The sequence below is a fragment of the Mesoplodon mirus genome, assembly GCF_964341445.2.
Source record: "Mesoplodon mirus genome assembly, chromosome: 4".
Lineage (NCBI taxonomy): Eukaryota > Metazoa > Chordata > Mammalia > Artiodactyla > Ziphiidae > Mesoplodon > Mesoplodon mirus.
In genome coordinates this window covers 16,969,653-16,991,977 of record NC_138979.1, presented here as the reverse complement: position 1 = coordinate 16,991,977, position 22,325 = coordinate 16,969,653, and the positions used below count along the sequence as shown (strand labels likewise).

Genomic DNA, 22,325 nt, shown 5'->3' with positions numbered 1-22,325 from the left:
CGAGCGAGCACGCCGAGGTGGGCTAGCTCGACCCTGGCGCTGCCCCCGACCTCGACGCCCAGTCCCCCAGACACACCCGCCAGCCTGCCCTGGGCGCGGACCCCCGGCGCCTCCCTTCCCGGGAGGGTCCCAACAGGGCCTGCGGGAGAGACGGACAGACGCACGGGGAACGCACACGGAGGGAAACTTCTTCCTCCCCGTCTCCTGTCAGGCAATTGCTGGCGAGCCCGTGCGGGGAGAGGGGCGGGAGGAAGCGAGGGAAGGGCTCCAGAAGGGGAGGGGAGGAGGAGGTGGGGGAAGCAGGGGTGCAGTTGGTGAAACAACTCCGTCTCCCGCTCATCTTTTCATTGCTTGCTCCTCTCCTTCGCGCAGACACCTCGGACCTCCCCTGGGCGCCAGCTCCTCGGCTCCAACGCGTCCAGAAACAAGCGGATTTTTTTCTTTCTTTCTTTCTGGAAATTGGCGTTGGTGTGCGTTTCTCTACGTCCCTCCTCCTCCCACCCCACCCCCCTTTTTTTGAGACATGGCCCGGGCAGTGGCTCCTGGAAGAGGAACAAGTGTGGGAAAAGAGAGAGGAAACCGGAGCTAAATGACAGGATGCAGGCGACTTGAGACACAAAAAGAGGAGGGTTTCTCTCGGATCACGGCATTGCCTCGCCGCTTTCCTTTCTCCAAGACGGACTGAGGATTTTACAGCTCTGGGAGGAGTGGAAGCGCTCCGGATTGTTGAGATCGCCCCGGTGCTCTTTTCCCTGCACGTTCGGTTCTCCCGCGTCTGCCCGGGAACCCAGCGAAGGGAGGATGGAGAGGGGGCTGCCGCTCCTGTGCGCCGCGCTCGTCCTGGTCCTCTCGGCGGCCGGCGCTTTTCGCAACGGTAAGTGACAGGCGGAGACGCGCGGCCACGGGGGTGAAAACCCGGCTCCAGGCTGCCCGCGTCCGGACCCCGGACCCGCGCCCAGTTGCCGGGATCCACCGGGGAGAGCCGCCTCCTGGGCGAAGGAAACTTTTATCCAGGCGGAGAAATCAAGCAATAAGATCAGTCGGTGTAGGGCAGGGAGATTTCAAGTGCTCTGACTCCCTCCTGAAGTTGGTTGTTCGGCCGTGGAGGTCTTCCTACCTCTGCTACAAGGCAGAAGTGCTTACCTTCCCAGAGCAGCACACCAATTATCTTAATAATGTTTCCTCCCAAAGGCAATTAGAGGAGACTCCCTTTCAAAAATCTGATGGCTGTTGAAAGTTAATGAACACTTTACCAGGAGAACTTCCTGGTTCTCGAGCAACTCCCCCGAACTGTTTCCTCTGGTGGGTGCCTGCAGGAGATAGCGGTTTGCTGGTGGATGTAACTCCCTCCTCCGCTTTTGTAAATGGCCCTGATCCGTCTGGAGTATGAATGAAAGTTACGTCGTGTCAATAAAGGAATCTGATATATACAGTGTAAGGCACCAGGATATCTGAAAATCCCCAACCTAGTTGCAGCTTCCACTTAGCTTTTAAAACTACTCAGTGTTAAGTAAATGGAAGACCGTGCTGGGTTATAAACAGTATCCTGTAACCTAAATAATGTGTTTTCAAATGGGATCTGGTTGTAGGCATGTTTGACTTACACTGTAAAGTAGGTGGAAGCAAGAGGATGGCATTATCTTTACAGTAAGTCTTCAACAATTATTATTAACTAATTATCAAATATTTACTTTTGTCTGGCTTAGATTTCAATCAGAGTAATTAGAAGGAAAGACCATCGGCTACTTACGGTGGTATATTGTTTTAATAAGAGACCACAAGTGGAGGAGTTCATACCGAGAGGAATGTAAATCACATCTTTACGATGGAAGTTAATCTTTCTAATATGCTTTTTGGAGGTTTCGTGATTGAAGCAATAGGTTTTCCCAACAGCTACCAAGCAGTGTTCTAAAAGATACACTTGGAAGCAAAACACACACATACACAATTGTGAATGTGGAGTTCAATTTATTAATGAACCTCGGATGATGGCATCTTTCTATATAGTCTGGCAGGGAACGAAATAGCATTCACTCCAATTGAAAGAGCTCAAGTGGTTAGACTTTAGAAATTACAGTAACCCAACCTCTGCCTCCACAACTCTGGAGATTAAATCGGTGGTGGTGTTCACAGGATGGATTTGAAATCCAATGCAAATAGCTTTCAGACTTTAGGTTGTGAGCTCCATATGTCTGTGTGTGTGAGTGTATGTGTATGTACATACATAAGCAATATATATACTTCTTAATTTTCTTCGCAGAAATCTGGGGAATGCTGAGACCCTGAGCTTCAATCGGTGACTTGACTAGTTAAACCCATGTTGCTGTGTTTGCAGTGACCAGAGCCAGTTAAAATGCCTCTGTAGCTCAACAGACCTCTTCCAGCCATGTCCACCTCCTCCAAGTACCAGTGTCTGCTAAATTAATTCATTAACCTTATTTAGGACTAATGGTCCAGAATCATTAGAAACTGCTCTTTCTTAATCAACTGTTAGAGAGATTTAACAGAGCCAGGGAGTCTAGGAGTCCGCATTATCTTATTACACTGTCACTTTCTCAGAAGTCACAGATTAAAGAGCTCTGGTGTGGTACTGAATCCACCTAAATGTCTTCTGAAGTGACTCTGTCGAGTGGCTACAGGCGGTGCTGTTTTATTTCACTCGTCTAACAGATGCCAGACACTGCCATGATGTTTGTACAGAGCTGGAGGAGACTTAATTGGATGGGGTCGCTTTCCAAGTTTTCTGCACATTTAAAATAATGCAAGAGCCTCGGCAGAATCACATAACAGAGTCCAATATGATCATTAGCTGAGATTCTGAACTCCGGTTACAACATCATTTCTTCTTGGCAAACCTTAAGCTTCTACAAGCCAAGGCAAAGGAAGCCCATATAAGGCTACCCCCAGTCTAAGAAACAAAGTCAAAAACATCTAGCAGTTGAGAAAAACAATGTAATTTATATTGTCTTCTTTTTAATTTATGGGAAATGATTTCTGTAATGCATGTAGCTTTATGCATTTTTGATGTGCACTTCATCTTTCATTTCCATTTGACCTGGTTTTCCTGTAATAAAATTCTGTAGATTTATAAATTCATGCTGAGAGCAAAGAATGCCATTCTCTTTCCACAGGGAATCTATTAGATGCAATATTAAAATCCATATATACCATTACTGAAAATTTGTGATTGATAGGCTTATATATTTCACTGCTTTCATACCTGTTCCTCTTACATAGTTTATGCACCAAATTTTTATTGCTCGAAATTAAGCATCAATAAATGTGGCAGCATTGCAGGCTGAGGCTCTCCAATATGAAATCCATCATTAAAAGTGACAATGAGGGTCCACACTGAACAATAAAGCAGCCCAGAGACTGGTTTCTTTGGCTCTCAGTGAATCACTTTGGCTTTTGGGTTTTTTGAAAGGAGGGCTCAAAACTTGTTAGCTCACCTTTCCTCAACTGTGACAGTGTAGCTCATCATATGTGATACCCAGACCTCCGTGTGGTGGAGCTTTTTTCCAACATGTAGGTAATTAGAATTAATGCTGTGTAGCTATTTATTTTTCTTTCTGCCCAGTTACTTTGATCTGGTCTCCAAGACTGAGCAACTTGGAGCAGTAGAGCAGAATTATTTCTGCTTCACCACGTATACTTTGTTCTCTGATGATCTGGATCTCAAAAGCAGAGATAACTCAACATCACTTAGGTTTATGGGCAGATAAAACAACAACAACAAAAGGTTTGGCTTTAAGCCAATTGAAATCCTGGATGACAATCCCCACTGATCAATGACACAAACCAGGCTTATCATCAAAAAACAACACAAAGGGTCAAATAGCATCTTTTAGTCGCCTTCACTTAGAACTTGCTCCTTAACGCGATTACACTTCTGGGGGGATAATTAAGTCTAGCAGAGGCTCCCTGGGGACCATGTTAACATCCATTGAGGGGACTTAATGTTTTTAATGCTAGAAGACCTTTTTCTTGGGAGGGAACTTTGTGTGGGGTGGGGGTGGAGTCCTATCAGATCTCAGTCCACTTTCCTCCTGAACCGACTTCCTGAGATCAAAGAGTGCCCTTTGGTGGCGTGTTGGTATTGGCGCCACCTGAAGGACCTGCAAGCGCCTCTTGGAGCTCCCCTTAAAAAGTTATGGAATGTTTAATAACCGGTCATTTATATGTAAATTTAGAATACCTAACTGGTTGTCAGGAAAAGGTCTACTAAAATATTATTTTTATTGCAGATAAATGTGGAGATACTATAAAAATTGAAAGCCCCGGGTACCTTACATCTCCTGGTTATCCTCATTCCTATCACCCAAGTGAAAAATGTGAATGGCTGATTCAGGCTCCTGACCCATATCAGAGAATTATGATTAACTTCAACCCTCACTTCGATTTGGAAGACAGAGACTGCAAGTAAGTGAGAATGTTTGAACAGGGCGCCACAGCACCATCTAGTGGGCGCAGGTGTCTATGGGGGGGAAGTCTGTGAACCACGTAGAATGTAAATGGATCCAGGAGGGATTCTGATCTAGGCCAGATCATGTGTCAATGGTATGGAAATTAAATTATGTTAAGTGATTTCTGAGTTCCCTAAGCCAGGGAGATTATATTTAAATGTGTAATTTCTCATACTCTTTTTCCTGTTAACTTTTGGTTTTGGAACTCTTTTGTTAAGAAATGTGTATATATGTGTCTTTTTTTCCTGGAAAGGTGAAGAATTAGAAACCCAAACTCTCACTTGAGTTCTTATGAAATATCGTAGGTCACTCTCATATAGTGCATTGGCAGACGGTGAGGTCGGGTATTTTTTTAAAACAAATCTGGGGCATGTTTTGTGATCTAAGAACTGTGTTTATCTTACTGAGTTTGACATCACCAAAGCAAATTGTCATTGAAAAAAAATGAGGAATATAGGGTAAGTCTAATGAGGGATTTTTATAGTAGATTAATAACTGCAAGTCTCTTATGGAAAATGCTAAAAGAACTGTTAATTCACGATGAATATCATGTTTGTTCATGTGCTTTAGCATTCCTATCTCCTTCTATGGTTAAGTTACTAAGCATCCATTTATACCAGGTTTCATTATTATGAAAACATTCTCACTAGAAGGACAGTCTAAATTATATTTCCTCACTTCGTATGAAAGAACTGTGTGTAGGTTTTGCTTTCCACAGGTGGAAGGTATGTTTTCACGTTGCAAGCGGCAGTCCACTCAGATCCAAATTTGCTTTTCTCACTGGACATCCATGCAGCAGACCACCTGTCTCTGTCTTATCTATGTCATCCTGTTCTGGCACACTGCACATGGTGTATTCTCCAGAGACCTCAACCTGAATATCAACCTTCAATGATGTTTAGATATATAAATAGTTTTAGCAAAGGAAAGTAATTTATTTAAATCTCACTTCTAAAGTGTTTCTCCAAGACTGATATGTTTTACCAAGTTTTAAAATGAGTCAGTTTCATTATTTAAAATATTTTCTTTGCCAACACATAACCCTTTTAGAGAAGAAAAGAATAGTATGAAAATATTCCCACCTGCAAGAAGTCCTCAAGAACCTGTTGGTTTGGTGGGGTAACCTCGTTTTTCATGGTCAGGGAGATGAGGTCATCTGGTTAATTCAACATCTGGTGCCTGGAGAATTAGCATACATTCATGTCCTGTTGGTCAATTTCCAAATAATCAGTGGAACACTAAAGCAGGTAAAATTATGCCAATTTCAATTGAATCTTTGTTCTGTGATTCAGAAGTGCTTCAGGGCATTATATTGAGTTTTTAATCTTGTGTGAAAGTTGCCATTAATAGAGTGTTCCAGTAACTTCTTGGAAACAGGGAATTCTTTTTTTTTTTTTGGCCAGTATTCTGTATGGTGGTTTTTACAATGTCAATCACCTAGACAAGTTGGAGACTTGTTTTCCATTTCATTTTATTTTGTTTTGTTTTATGTTTTGCATTTTGCCAATACTTAAACTGCTATAGGAGATATTTTTAAGAAACTCTGGTAAAACATACTCAAGTAATAACATTATTCCTCAAAATAAGGTGCTATTAGATTTCAGTAAACTCATGCTTACTAATTCCTGATCTGAGAGTTTTGATCATGTATATATATGTAATATAATAGTTAAGGAATTCAGAATAGTTATTAGCAGTGGTGTGCTGGTCAATGTTAACAACTGGATCTAGGGAGGGGATAGGTCAAGTCCTGATCTGTGACATTTGCCGATTTCTGTAGTGTAAATATTCCTACCATGGCCAGTTTCAAACTACAGTGATGTCACTGTGCACAGACTTGCAAAGAAGTGTGTACATCTGGTTCTCGTGAGCTGGTGTGAGCCAGCTCCAGCACCCAAATGCATAGGAGTGTAAGAAGGGGAAGCCAGTTGAATGAGGTAATGTGTGTAAAGTGTTTACAAGTGTCTGGCACACAGCAAGCCTTAAATAATTCTCTGCCATATCATGATGTGAGGTAGAGTATGGTAGGATGGGGGGGGAGCAAACTTTTTTGTTAGTTTTGTTATTTAAACATGATAAGAAAAGGGATAATTATAACTCAGAGTAAGGGACCATTTAAGTGATATCAGCAAGAAACTGACAAGGCCAAGAAGATTGTTTCTGTAATTATGATGGTGAGTTTTGTTTTTGTTTTTTAATGCTACAGAATAAGGTGGTTTTTTAACTGTAGCAAGTGAGTATTTGTTCTCTGTGAAGGAGCCATCTCCTGCCCAGTCTTGAAGGCTGATACCTTTAGCTTGATGTGGTCAATGGAGATTATGGCCCTGGAAAAAATATCTTTGTGCCATGTTTCCAAGTGGTGCTCCCTGATTGTTTTATCAATGAAAATTCCAAAAATGATATAGGAAGACCAACTTAAGACATTTGCCATCACTATCTTTCCTGACTGACTGGTCCACATGACTCCTGGTTATTGTTGAAGGTTGCAGCTGAAAATTCTACACATGTGGCACAATTATCTCCTTTTGGTTGTGAGAAGAATCCACAGCTTTAAAATCTACAGGGGGTTAGAATTCCCTAGCAAGATGGAAAGCACCAGAAACTCCTGTAGGAATAAATTCATAGACTTCCAAAGTTTATGTTGGATGTGCAAAAGTATAGATTTTGGGGTTTTGGTGGATTGTGGGGTTTTTTAGTTTATATTAAGCTGCTTCCAAAAATGTATTTGAGATGACACATCACGTTCAGAGAACTGGTAAGCTTTTACTTATCATTTCTGTTAAGAACAAGCCGTTTGTCTTGTTTGAGATATTTAATGTCTTTCCTTGTCTCAGCTATATTATATGTCTAATAGCAGTAAAAAGTACTTGCTGTTCCCGTTTTATAGTAAGATAAAATAGGGTAGTGGATATGAAAGCCCTTTGAAAAGCTAGAAGCTCCTCTCAGGAGCCGTTATTATCATTCTTAGATATCTTTAACAACTTGGTGATTGTTAGAACATTTGGACATAGGAAACTAAGCAAACGAAATGTGTTAATCCAATAATGGGGATGATCCGCATATAATACATCCTGCATTTCTCTTGAAACTGTCGGTATTTGAATAGTCAGCTTTCATAATGGGACAGCTCAAGAAATTGATTCCTTCACAATTTGCTTATTGCAAAACATCCTGGAGACCCAAGTAAACAATTGTTTCTTAGAGTGTAGGAATACATAAGTAATTAAATAGCCAAACTCTGGTAGGAAAAATATTTTTAATTCTATTTTATTGTTTTCTTTATCATGAAATTAAAATATTCTCTCATAATTTTAACCATACAGTGAAATGCACACAATCACAAATTTTCATGTGAAGAACACCAGGACTGGCCCAGTACATAATTAACCTGTGCTAACCTCACAAAAAGGTTTTTACAGTGCATGGGGGGGGCGGGGGGGGGACATTTCCTTAAGGAAAATGAATGTCCAAGTTGTGCCTGGTAGCTTTAAAATTCAACCATCTATGTGTATGCCACCCCTGAATCAGGCTTCATTACAAATAAGCATCAAAAACATAATATTAGAACTCCCTGAATTCTTTCATTGAACAAGGTGTGGTATCAATCAGTCAATCCATGGAGCCGTAGAGCGTCTGTCTGCAGGCTAATCTTGGGCTGGGATTTCTAGCTAACTGCTCTGCCTGGTTTTATTGTAATGTTGATACCAGAGGAGGCTACAGAATGTTCTGAATGGAGAAGAAAAGGAGGAATCTGATTTCTCTCTTTTGCACCTGCAAACTCCTCCGTGCTTGTGAAGTGTCAAAGCAGAGTTAAAAGCAGAAAAGAAAGAAAAACCCACCTGCAGAGTGTTGGTCAGAAGGCAGTGTTCATTGTGCATTGAAAATGGTTTTCAGTACTTACACTGAGCTGGTTGGGTCTTACTCCACTGGAGTTTCCTTTGGTGGTAAAGCGGCCATCTTGACTCTCATAAAACTTTATATCTGCATAATAAACAAGAATGTCATTGATACAGTAGTTAGAATTTATGGAGCTTTTCCGGTTTCCCAGCAATGCAAACTATCAGCATGATAATTTATAATGGTTTGTGACAAATACTGCTGAGCAAAGAGGTGTGTGGTTACATTCAGATCAGATGTCATCTGGGGAGCAATAAAAATTTCACAGACATTGGGTTAAAAACATTAGGAAAATGAATGTGAAGCTCCAGAAAGAGAGTCTAAAAAGGTGGTGGTGATGGGGGAGAAGGGAGGTGTTCTGAGTGACAACTTCCTGACTTCACTGCCTGATTTGTCAGGGCTGTTTCGTAGGATTTCACCAAGACGCAAGGCTAACATCCCATAAATGCTTTTCTCTCATTAAGATTTGTAACCTTTTCTTTGTGTAACCAATAAATTGGTGTCTTTATCTTAATTCAGTGCAATCAAAGGAAGATTTCACTCTTGTAACTTCATATGAAGTTTAAACAGTAAAACTGTAATTAAATAGAGACGATACTCAAGTCTAGGGATTTTGTTGGAATAAATCACACATTGTCTTTAATGCTACTTTTAAAATTTACTAAGCTGCTATAAACTTTGAAACACCATTTATTTTCATAGAATATAAACTCACTGAATGAAAATTAATCTTCCCTTAGTTCCTCAAATCTGATTATTCCTGAAAATGTAATTATACAATGGTAACTTTGTTGTTATAGGGAATTTGGGGACTATAAGTTCCATTTTTGGTTTCCCTAAGTTATATTTTTTGTTTTGATCTTTACTTTGTTCTGCATGGATTTTTGCATTAATTTTAATTTTTTTAAATTGCATTAAAGTATTATTTATCCTGAGTAGTGAGTTTTTTTGTATCTGAGGCATGGGTGTACCCCTAGTCCTAGCCTTGGGTTTTAGAGCATCAAAGCAAACAAAGACTTTGTTATATGGAAAACAGTGGGTATTTTTTGCCAAAGTAATTCTCTTTTTTCTATACTAAATATAAAAGTATATTAAATTATAATCTATATCTAGAAAAATATACAAAGTTAAGTGTAACATTTGATACAATTTTACAAAGTGGGCACACCCATATAACCAAACCAGAGCAAACATTTCCAGCTTCCTAGGAAGAGGCCACCTCCTGTCCACTTTAAGTCTCTGACCTTTGGCCTCAAGGGCAGCTGCCATCCTGACTTGTGTGATTCCATTTCTATAAATTTTATAAATTTGAATTTTTATAAATTTCAAAATCAGACAAAACTCATCTATAGTCTTGAAGTCTGGATGTACTATCCTTTGAAGATCGCCAAACTCTTTGGAATGGGGATAGAAAAAAATGTACTGTTCTAATCCCAAAACAGTCTTACTGAAGCATTTTTTCTAATTGTTTTTCGGTGACTACTATAGAAATATATTTCTTGCTTATAATACAGTTATGTTAAAATAAACACAAAGTTTTTGGTCCAAGAGCCTGCTTTTTATGCCAGGCAAATTCAGAACGATCTTCCTTTGCTTTATTTTTCCTCATCTTTTCATTGCTGATTTTGATCTCAAGTAACTTCCCAACATGGGCAACATGAGAGGCACCACCACCAAGCTAAATTCAATTAAAAAACTATTGAATGGGTAAAAATGAACTCTTCTCAGAACAGCCGAGGTCAGTGTGGTTGCTACCACCTGCAGCATCCTTGGTTGCTGCTCAAGCAGATAATTATCTGCTTTCTTCCTTTTGATTTCTTTCCGCATTAGCACTGATTTAATTTGAACAGAACTCCATGTGTTTAATAAAATTAATTTCCTTTATTATTTCTTCCTATAAGCAATCACATTGGATCATAATGAATTTTGAGTATTACAAGGTTGTTGTGTGTTGGGCATTTCTGTAATTTGAAAGAAACAACCTTTATGAGAAGATTAGTTGAAATTTTATCCAATTGAATCAACATGTGCATGGCATTTCCAACCAGATTTCACTTTGGGGAGGCGGCACTTCATAATTGATCCAAGGGAGACATATGCGTGCAGCCAGCATGTGTATTATCAGCTCCTTTCCTTCCAGCATAAAACGTGATACTTGTATGCATGCTGACATCCTTCGGAGAAGCACATACACAAACACATATGTGCATGTGTGTGCTTGTGAGGGAGACTATAAAATAGACTTAACTAATGGTCGTTGTAGTATTCATCAAGGCTGATCATTAAGCCTGAAGAAAAACAAGAGACAAGATTAGTGTTCAGATCAGGTTCCAAATGCCTCTTAATTGGGTGTTTGTAATCAATCCTGACTGTAGGAGTCAGTGACCTGGCAGAACATAGCACCTCCAAAGAAGATTTTTCCTGCTCTTCTCTGGTTGATTGAACTGTGTCCAGTATCCAGGTCAGTTAGGATGACACAAGGTCGGGACAACCCTCAGATTGGCTGTGAAGCACACCAAACACATTATGATGGCTTATGGCTGAAGTCATTTAGTCATTTACAGATAGCACAGAAGGTGAACTGCTTTCATTCAGAATTCTAGTAAATTCTGCAGAAGCACGGAGAGGAAAAAAAAAAATCTTTTGGCTTCTGTCCGTTCAATTGCTTGTAACATAGTTGTTCTCCTCATCAAGCCCAGGTCTGTATTGCACATATCATATATCTTATTTATGGTCAACGTGTTTTTTCTCCTTGAATTTAAATCATCAATAGAATATTTATTTATTTATTAATTTTAAAACTTTTTTTATTTTAATTTTTTGAACTTTTTATTTTATATTGGAGTATAGCCGATTAACAATGTTGTGATCGTTTCAGCTGCACAGCAAAGCGACTCAGCCATACATATACATGTATCCATTCTCCCCCAAACTCCCCTCCCATCCAGGCTGCCACATAACATTGATAGAAAGGAGTCGTCGTGGCTGGTTCTTGCTGCTTAGTCCTCTATGGCTGCCATGTGCTCACTAAACACTCTGTGCTTCATCTGACTTCATTTCACTTAATCTTTTTATCATCCCTGTTTTGCAGATGATAGCACTGAGGCTTAGAAAAGTGAAATTAACTGACCACAAATGCTCAGCTGCTGCACCAAATATCTTTCTATCTTTGTGATTGAAGGGGCTTGGGATATACTTTTTGAATGCGAAAATTCAAATGAAATGTTACTAGACTACTTTTTATTCAGCAGCCGTTTTCTTCTATGAAACACACAAAAATTTAAATACAAACCAGCTGATTCTGAGGAAGGACTTAAATTTTAAACTCTTAGTTTGGATTAAGTGAAGCCTTGTGCACAGAAACTTCCAACAAATTGATGATTTTCCACTGAGTCAAAACTTGTCTTAGCAATGAAATTTGCAGTGGATGTGGCAGGGGGTGTATCTGAATTCTGGTTCCTTCGGTTGATGGAGTTTGAAAACACAAAACACACATAAATACAATATTTATTTGAAGGCCTGGTAACCAGGCAGCACAAAGTTTCCATTTATACAGTTAGTTCAAGGGACATATGAGATACCAGCTGTACCAGCTGTATACCAGATCCTCACAAGCCCAGGAGTAAGAAGACTGGGTTCTTTTCCAAACACCTCTCATTCACTTAATTTCAGGCAAATAGCAGGAAAGTTTTGCTTTCCCACAGCTCCCCTATTTGTAATATTTCGATACTTGTGTTGGCCACAGTGACTCTGTAAGGGTTAAAGAGAGAATGTTTGCTCAAGGCACTGGGTCCCTATGAGAAACAGAAGAGTGTTTTTTGAGAAGAAACCAATGCTCCAGAGTATTTTGTTTTTATCTCTTCAGTCACTTGTACAAGCAGCCGGACAGGTTGGAGGTGATGGCTTGTTGCTTCTATGATAGATTGGCATGTCACGGAGAGCACAGCCAAGTCCCGTCTGAAAGAGGATGCTGAATGTCTCCCCATTCGAGTTCTTACATTTCTTTAGAACAGCCAGAGGAGGCAAAGGCCAGTCAGTGTAGTCACGATTTCAAGTCCTCATCTGACTCTGTAACTACCAGGTGCTGTGAGCAGGCCTGCTATTGTGTAAGATACCCTTGGTCACTGAACTGGCACGGAAAAGGTTAAGATGTGGTCAAAATCTTAGTCCTGGCTAGATAGCTTTACAAAATTAGAAAGCACTAAACTTCCAAATTTAAAGAAGAAAGAACACACTCTTGACTCAAAGGCAATGAAGGACACGGATCCCCACGAAGTTGGTGGCACTGGGTTGACTTGGTCTGATTCAGGATTATGTTGGTTTTTAGGTGTAGTAGCCCCTACAAGGGGTAGCCCATAACTTGATTTTTCATCGAAGGCTGTTGACATTAAACTGAAGGAAGGGGCAGGGGGTGGGGGGAGTTAGCACTGATTGGAAGTTTCCTTTTTTTTTTTTTCCCAAGGAACAAAATTTGCATTTTCCTTACCTTTTATTCCAGTGCCAATTTCTTTGTCCCTGGCTGAGGCCCCTACTGAGTCACCCTTAGGCTACACTGGTTCAGTCCTTCAAGGCACATCCTCATTTCCCTCTGTAGCTGTGCTAGCACCGTGCCTGACGTGTGTGTTAGCTCATTAACACGAACTGGGGATTTCTGATTGTCGGGATCATGTGAGCAGCTCCCTGTGAAAAAGTGTTCTGGTGAGAATTAGGGATGTGGGTTATAATTGCCCCTCTGCCGTGCATTGCCATCTATGAGACAGGACACAGGTCATACGGGCAGGGCTGCAATCTATGAATGGCTTGGTTGTGCCACCATTAATACTGTGGTTTGACAGTGTTAACCGCATGGCTGAGGAAGACGGAACGACATCAAGGTCTGTGTCTACCTAGACACAGCTTCAATTCATCTTTTTCCTTCTCTTTCTGAAGAAAACAAAATGCTTTCCTTTCTCTCCCAATCTTAATAACACAACGTGGATGAGATAACGTAGGTGGAAATATCTTAGGAATACAAGATAAATATGTTAAATAAAGCCTAGGTATTACTCTAACAGGAACTGCATCCGCAGGTTTACTTCCTTAAAATAAGTTCAGACTGTAAACAATAAAGTCTGCATCCTTGGGAGGAGACACATAAATATTTCAAGAGCACGGCACACAACCACAATAGAGATGGTATCTCATGCTCAACGTGTATTCAGCCAACAAGAATTTCTGGATGTTCTTATAATAAATTGGCTGGTTAAGTGTGTCATGATTGCAGTCTTCTAAAAATCTACACTACTGTGTATAAAATAGATAACAAATAAGGACCTAATGTATAGCACAGGGAACTCTTCTCAATACTCTGTAATGACCTATATTGGAAAAGAATTTTTAAAAGAGTAGGTATGGGTACATGTATAACTGATTCACTTTGCTGTACAGCAGAAACTAACACAACACTTAAAATCAACTATACTCCAAAAAAAGTTTTTTTAAATAAAAAATAAAAATAAAAATCTGGATGGCTGGAGTTTCTAGAAAATTCAAGGAAGATGCTATCTCAATGTCACAAACTTGATAATAGCATTAATGGCCTTACAGAGCCGTTATTTGCCAAGGTGTGCCTTCGGACTTATAAATATATTCAGTACAATCCAGTGGGAAACCAGCCCATCCTTTAAGGCAGGAGCCAGTGTCATGGTGGTTATTACAACAGGGATGTCCGTTCTTCCCAATCAGTTAAACCAAATAGTGCCATTATAGTTGTGTCCAAGAGAGAGGAAACTACATGGATTTTGTATTATAAATTCATAGTGAAAAGCAGCTGGGAAAATCAATATTTTAAAACTGATGGTACCTTCCATCCTCCCTGCTTTCCCTCAGTTTCTAGCAGCCTCAGCCCCTTTCACCTTGCCGTCTCCTTCTCCCCATTTCTGGTTAGGACAGATTTCCCAATAGTGGGGCCGGGCAGAGGGGGTGATTCTCGGTGGCCTCGAAGAAAAGCACGTCCTCAGGAAGGCCCTTAGGACAGTGGCTGAGAAGAGATTCCTATTTTAGACTCTTCTCGTCACCTCACCCTCAAGAATGGTCGTATGTGATAAAAATGATGTCTGCAGCCTCTCAGAGTTCCCCCAGCACAGTTTTCCTTTGAAATGACCACATCTGTGTATGGCTGGGGGTCCAGCAGAAGGGCTTTTCTTTCTTTCTTGTGGGACCTTGTGGGCCTCCCTGGTCCAGCAGATTCTGTAGGACTTTCTACTCGTGAGTAAAAGAAACCCTCCTTGGACCTGTTACTCTTCAGACTAATCTCTCACCTCTCTCTCCCTTTCCTATGACTGCCAAGGGCTTTGAACGTGGTGTCTACACCCCAGAACTCCACTTTCTCCCTTAACCCTTCTCAGCCTAAGTCCTCTCCCCTCCAGTTGACTGAATTGTTTGCACAGATGTTAGATTCCAGTGACTATTCTCAGGCTCCAAACCACTGGCCTTTTCCCGGCCTGAATTTCTTTAACCTTGCACAACACGGTCCAGAACCCTTGAGAGACTGGGGCGTCTCTTGATGCCTATTTGTCCCACACACCAGCTTAAAGCCTCTAAATCATGTAACTACAATATCCATCGCATCTATCTTTTCTGTTATGTTTCTCCTGTTAGCACTCAAATTCCAACACTTGTTAACCAATCCCTGGTGCTGACACATTAGCCTCAGGAATGGGGCTTTCCTCCTTCTCCTCCCACCCCTGCTTAGAAACATGGAGAGTTCCCCATTCCCCCCTTGCTTCATCTGTGTTTCTCAGCCTTGAATTACGAGTTCAATTCAACTAGAAATGAAACCGTGTCGCTCCCACCTGCCTCTCTGGCCTTTCTCCTGTGGTTTTCTTTTATATTCAACCAAAGTGGCCGCCTTGGAGTTCTTCATAGTCACTCCAGCTTTCCTATCCCATGCCTCTTCACGGGCTGTTTCCTTCCCAGACGGACAAGGGGTCAGTGCCTTACACAGACCTGAGTCTCCCTGTCAACGTGTGGCCCATCATCTGGCCCTACCCGCAGTGATGCTTCCTTCTGAAAGCCATTTCTGATGAAACGTGGTCTCTTTCTCTGTCCTCGGACACACCCCCAAGAACTATGTTTCTGCATCACTCACGTTCCTTACAGTATTCCGTGTTTGGTCATAATCATTAATATTCTGCTACTGTTCACACAGCTAGTTTGGAAGATGCTCCAGAGCAGAGGCTGAGAGTGTTTCCCAGCCCTGGCAGAGCCTCCCACAGTGCTTTGCCTGTAGCAGCTGCTCAATTAATATTTGCCAAATTGAATTGGCTGACTGACATCCTTCTCAGCGTGTTCATCTAGCGCCAAAGAACCGAGTCAGCTGCCCGGGAAAAGCTCTAACTTAATTAGACTACGAACATGCACACTTACACTTCTCATTTACAGGGTAAACCCTTCATTTTCCGGGGTAGTGGAGTCAAACTTACATGTTTCCTCTAAAAACCTCTACTTTGAAAAGCCTAGAATGTCTACATGTGAGTAGCTTTAGCTAAATCTCAAAAAAGATGCAGAGGTACTGCTTGACAGAAATCTCTTCTTTCTGTTTCACAGTCATCTCCACAATCTGTTTTGGGGTTAGAGGCATCAAATGTATTAACCTTGTAGGAACAGTCCAGGTTGCTGAGCATGTTCTGACATCCCCAAACTCTTGGGACTTTGTATCACAACTCTGTAAACTATGTCTATTGTATATTACTCTCTGGGCTCACCTTTACCTAAATTTCACACAAATAATTTAGAGCCTTCTTCCCTTCCAGCTGGCAACCCCCCAAAATGCACATGTTAACTTCACAGTAGGCTTGCTGGGGAAGACACAGAACGTGAACTTCTCCCTTAGAAAGAGCAACACGGGATGCATCCTGTGCTGAGTGTTGTAAATATGTTTGTCCACGTCACCAGGTAAAAACCAAGCCCTGTGTCCTAGAGCAGCCACGTCAAGATGCTGTCCTGGAGAGCAGACAGACCGAATCAGCCCAAGGCGTTTGCTGAAGTGGACCGTGAGGGGTTTCAGTTGCTCCCCCGGCTCTCACCTTTCTCACCATAACAGTGTTTGCTAAGCATTTCTTAAAGCTGTGTGTGTCACAATAGGCAAGTGTCAACCCAAGAGGGAGGGACAAAGAAGGAGCAGGTGCATGGCCATGTCCACAACAGTAAGCCCCTCAGCCACCATGGCTAGTTTCCACATTCCTGCTGCTTCCCCGACGCCATGACCTTACACGAGTTCTCTGGGATATTTCTGGATGTTTGTGTGACATCTCTGGTCAGGAAACCCATAGCACCCCTTCACTGTCACATCTCAGGTTTGTCTGCATCCAGAGATTAGAACGACTCGTAGGATAAGCTCTTCCATTTCCCTGTGGGGGAAAGATGAGCTGGGGCCGAGGCAGGGGGCCAGCTGAGCATGCCCTCAACTTGTTCTCCTTGGGGTCCGTCCTGTGTTTTCACGTTCACAGTTCCCTCCGGAGACTGGCTTTGTGGTCGGTGTGGCCTTCACCCATGATGCCTCTAGGAACCCATCGTGATCCTGAGTTCTAGAAGTGACAGCCTCCAAATAGCTGTGGGCTCGCGTGTTTCATCTCTCTGCACCTGCATTTCCTCGTCTGTAGGGTGGGAGGGATGGGTCCTGCAAAATGAGCCCCCTTTGCCTCTAACATGGGACTCAGCTTATGCAGGGGGAACCCTGGTGCCACAAGAGCAAATTCCAAACATGCCTTTTCTGACCATTCAGCCTGGCCCTGATTCCCGCTCCTTTCTTTGTTTTTTTTTTTTTTGCGGTACGCGGGCCTCTCACTGTTGTGGCCTCTCCCGTTGCGGAGCACAGGCTCTGGATGCGCAGGCTCAGTGGCCATGGCTCACGGGCCCAGCCGCTCCACGGCATGTGGGATCTTCCCGGACCAGGGCACGAACCCGTGTCCCCTGCATCAGCAGGCGGACTCGCAACCACTGCGCCACCAGGGAAGCCCCTTTCTTTGGTTTTTAACAAGACCCCTCATCCCTCCCACTTCTCTCTCCAAGCTACCCCAGCTCAGCCCAGACCCTCCCTGCCTTTTGCAACACAGCCTCTGCCTACTGCTTTTTTTCCTCCAAGACACAGATTTCATGTCTGTTTTCTACCCCCCAATTGTGTCAGGCATTTAAAACTCTATTTTGGCCGCATTTATTCCAAGGAATCATTCACTTTTTCACCTAGACCTTAATCTTACCCATGAACAGGGCTGTTTTAGCGAATCATTTATTTAAAAGAACTGGGAATGTGGCCTCAGAAATACTCATTTATTGTTCTGCTGTTGCTGAATATAACATTTGCAGGCTACGGAAATTCTCTGTAGGGATGAGTAGTTTGTTCTTGAAACTGGATGAGCCACAGGCCAAGTTCGAAGGGTAATTTAACTGCAGTTGATAACCTGAGGATTAACCTAAACTCGGGTTTGATCACTAACACAGAAGTAGCTTTTACCTTACCTTTTTGTTCAACATAGCTTGTTAAAATTAGATTGTAAAGAACAGAGATTACATTGGCAAAAGTACAAAGGAATGAGAACAGCGATTTTGTTCATGCTTCCCACCTTACTCTTTATGTCTCCATGGCAGTGTAAGCTATGTATCTATTTGTGTAAAACAGCCTTGAATTAAGGCGCTTATTCAGACGCCATTGTAAAAATAATTTTCTGAGATTGTGGTCTATCAACAGGAGATATGATGGCACTTTGTTGTCGCCTGCTGAGGCCCATTATGAATATTCTATTTCAGAAGCAAATCACACTGTAAATACAATGTTCAGATTCATTTATTCCCACAATAGCATTTTTGCAAAGGTGTAATTTCATAATTTGACTTAGCATTGATAGCACATCATCATTTCAGAACTCTTTATAACCGCAGGTTAATTCACACATCCTTGGGAAATTCTTTATTTGTACCAGACCCATGTTAGAATGAAATCACCCAAATGTTGAAAGACTAAGCAGCTTGCCAAAGGCTGAACAGGGGCAGAGATGTGGACAAAATTTGCTGTCCTTCTATGTTTGTCCTTTCCTTAGCACATTTGACTAGGTGCTTCTGAAGAATTTAAACACAGATGCGCTACCAATAAAGATGAATGTTAATGATGCTATTACAGGCAGGAAACTTAGTTTAAAAAAATAAGCCCAAGTCGTTCAATTTGCAAATGTAAACAGGACCTGAAATGAATGACCATACTAATTGTACTTTTCTCCTCTGTTTGGTCCTCCTGAGCCATATTTTTGTTAAAGCAAATGATCAATCGTGGACTAACGTCTAAAGTTATTTAGCTAATTCCCAGCATTAATTGAAAAATGTCTAGTATTTCTAAACACCATCCTAAAAAAAGAACTCGAACTGTCAACCCCCATTATTTTTGTCATTACAGTTTTCCTGGGCCTGACCTTGAGATTTTAAACTATTCATGTTTCTTATCAGTGTTGTCTGAGGGTTTGGTTTATGTATTGATTGCACAGGCCCTGAGATGGATGATGAACACGAGTTCACTGTTGAACATTCATCATGACATAGACTTAGAAAAAAAATACACATGGTCATAAATGCAGAACTCACAAACTTGAGAGTTGGGATAAATTCAGGCACTTTGTAAAGCATTGTTTATTTGGACACCAGAATTCCTCCTCCAATAGCTCAACTGTTGTCTGCTACCTCATTCATTCATTCATTCATTCACTACGCATTTACTGACTACCTAGTATGTGCCGATTACTGTTTAGGTTTAGAGCATCATGCCCTGCCCTCATGGCACTTACATTCCAGGAAGACAATGATAAACAAAGGACAGCTGCTGCAGCAGGAGGGTCCTTTGTGGCCTCTGTGCCCTTCCAGCTTGTGGATCCTCATTATCTTCCCCTGCAGTTCCAAGACAGGCCCCCTGGGGACCTGGCTCTTGCACCAAACAGGATGCATATAGAAAATGTCTGGCTGAGGCAACTGTTGGCCGAGCATCAAGTTTGTTCCTGGCTGTGATGCTCTCGACTTGGAACCCTCTGCTGGGGCTCCAGACCTGCTTTGATTCAGCCCTCAGCTGGGCTACCCTTGTTTTCCAAATTCACTTCATCTCCAGCCCCGGATACTTGACCGGTGATGCCTACTCTCCACGCCTGGCACTGACTGGCTATTCTAACTTCAGGTCATGTCTTCTTTGCCTGAAATTATTGGTCCCAGTCCATCCCTGTTTCACCCTCCAGCAGGCCCTGAGTGACGGGCCTCAGGAAGCACCAGACATGGCAGAGTGAGCATGTGGCTTCCAAAGCTTCCCAGGATGGTTTGGGGTTGCTTCAAAGTATACGTTGCCAGAAGCCAGCTCAGCAGGGCTGCTGGGGATACGGCCTCTGGGTGATTCATATACAGGAATCTGAGTGGGGACTGAACACAATCAGCTATGACTTTTTGGAGTTGGTTTATAGCCCCACCAGCCATTTTACTGGCTCTTCAAGTGGGACAAATTCAACAGAAAGGGAAGAAAGAGGCTGTATGACATCTTTTCTACCTCATAGCCCTAGCCAGGGCATAAAAATAATAATTCTTTGATAAAAATATTAGTGACTAAGTAAATGGGTAGATGTTTCATCTTACCATTCCATCTTCATCTCTTCCCCCGAAATGTCCCTATCGCTCCCTGAACGTTAAGTAGTGGCAGTGGAAATAGAAAGAAAGAGGTATCCTCAAGGAGACATGGTCAGAACTTGACCAGTGATAGGATTCGAGTGGAGTTGAAGACTGGTACTTTAATGATTAAATGTCTCCATCCTCGGGTCTGGAAAAACAGTACCGGCACTGTCAATAGTCAAAGAAAAGAGACAGTGGGTCCCATTTCAGACATTTTGAGATGCTGTTGAAATATACACACAAAAGTCTGTTGCTTTCGAAGTAAGATGATCAGGTTCAATGCTGATCAAAAGGGGTTTGACCATTTAGTCTTTTTTAAAAATTAATTTATTTATTTATTTATTTTTGGCGGCGTTGGGTCTTTGTTGCTGCACGCGGGTTTTCTTTAGCTGCTGCGAGCGGGGGCTACTCTTTGTTACGGTGCGCGGGCTTCTCATTGCGGTGGCTTCTCTTGTTGCGGAGCACAGGCTCTAGGCGTGCGGGCTTCCGTAGTTGTGGCACACAGGCTCAGGAGTTGTGGCTCACAGGCTCTAGAGCGCAGGGTCAGTAGTTGTGGCGCACAGGCTTTGTTGCACCGTGTCATGTGGGATCTTCCCGGACCAGGGATAGAACCCGTGTCCCCTGTATTGATTGGCAGGAGGATTCTTAACCACTGCGCCACCAGGGAAGTCCCCCATTTAGTCTTAAAAGAAGGAGGGTGCTAAGAATTAACTTGCCAAACCTGTTATGTCGCCACGTGGAGGGTGGCAGATATGTTTGCTATCGCGATACCGCTGATTGATTAGTAGTTGTTGCCACTTGGAGTGCATTCGAGAAAAAAGTAGCAGAATGGACTGCAGCGCCTGCCATGGACTTGAGGAAAAAGTGGTATCACAAGGCTTACCAATCTGCCATCTTTAATCCATACAAAGAAATGGCCTCTTTGGGAAATGGGCCAACCACAGAATGGCAGAGAAGAGTTTTATTTGGGACAAACATTTTTGTTAATTAAATAAAAAGGCATGCATATTTATTTTTCTTGAGCACAGAGTTATCAGAAATAAATTTCAAAACCTAATTGTTATGTAAGTCCATTGACAATTTTTGGATTAATTTCTCTGTTTTAAATGAAGTATAATGTATGTGTTCCATAGAATCACTTTTTAAAACTCAAGGTTTGCAGATTCTCTTTTTTTTAAAAAAATACAATTTTTATAGTTCTAAATAAAAATGTTCTGTGTGGCTTGGCAAACCTCATATTCTGTTTTGCACAATAGGCCTTTTATGGAGACATGTACACACACTGAGTTTGCATATGTATGAGGGAGCCATGCTGCATATTTTTCCCTTAAATAAATATTTGAAAAACACAAGAAAATAAGTCACCCATAATCCTGGCACTCAAAGACAACACTGTCTGTATTTTTCATATGTCTTTTTTCAGCCTTTTTTCTTTGGCATTTAGAAATATACATATGTTTAAAAAATTGAGATGGTTCTTTATAGACACCTTTTACCCTACCATTTTCTCTAAAAATTACATTTTAAGCGTTTTATGTTAGGTCCTTAAATAGTTTTTAAAACATATCTTTTATGTCACATGACCTTGCAAAATAATAATTTTAACCCAAACTGCTTAGGATATTTAGATTGTTTTCAGTTACTCAGAATTACAGGCAGATGTGAACGATGCTCAGTTGTACATCTGTATGCATGTCTTTATGTATCTTTGAGAATTTCTTTAGAAGAGATTCCTAGATGTATGGTTCCTGAACTGAACAATGATAGTAACAAGACTCCTGATACAAATTACCAACTTGCTTGAGAGGGTTATTCTCAGGGATAAAGGAGGTTGGTGATGTTTACTTTAAAATTACATCTACATTTTTAAAGAAATTGATATTTTTACGACGTAAATTGATATTTTAAATTAGGAATTGGCACACTTTCTGCAAAGGACCAGGGAGTAAATATTTTAGGCTTCTCTGGCAAAACAATCTCAATTTCAGTGACTTAACTCCTCCATTATAATGAGAAAGCAGCCATAGACAATAGGTAAATGAATGGGCATGGCTGTGTTCCAGTAAAACTTTATTTATAAAAACAGACCAACAGGGGTTGGTCAGATTTGGTCTGCAGGCCATAGTTTGCCAACCCCTGTCTTCATTGAAAATTCGGCTGTTCTGTGAAAACATCTGAATTTGTGGCTATCAAAAATTGGGAGCCAGGCTTCCCTGGTGGCGCAGTGGTTGAGAGTCCGCCTGCCGATGCAGGGGACACGGGTTCGTGCCCTGGTCCAGGAGGATCCCACAT

General features: G+C 41.7%; 1 protein-coding gene across 4 annotated transcripts in view; it reads left to right on the top strand.

Annotated features, from left to right (window-relative positions):
- The first annotated feature begins 300 nt into the window (after positions 1–300).
- NRP1 (neuropilin 1) overlaps positions 301–22,325 on the top strand; it is a 138,338-nt gene continuing 116,313 nt past the window's right edge. For 3 of the 4 annotated variants that reach the window (XM_082618470.1, XM_082618469.1, XM_082618468.1), the window contains exons 1-2: positions 580–874; positions 4,248–4,422. In XM_082618470.1, coding sequence (XP_082474596.1) covers positions 802–874; positions 4,248–4,422 — 248 coding nt within the window. In that variant the 5' untranslated portion in view covers positions 580–801. Of the gene's footprint in view, positions 875–4,247; positions 4,423–22,325 lie in introns of all 4 variants that reach the window. The other variant, XM_082618467.1, reaches the window with a different exon arrangement.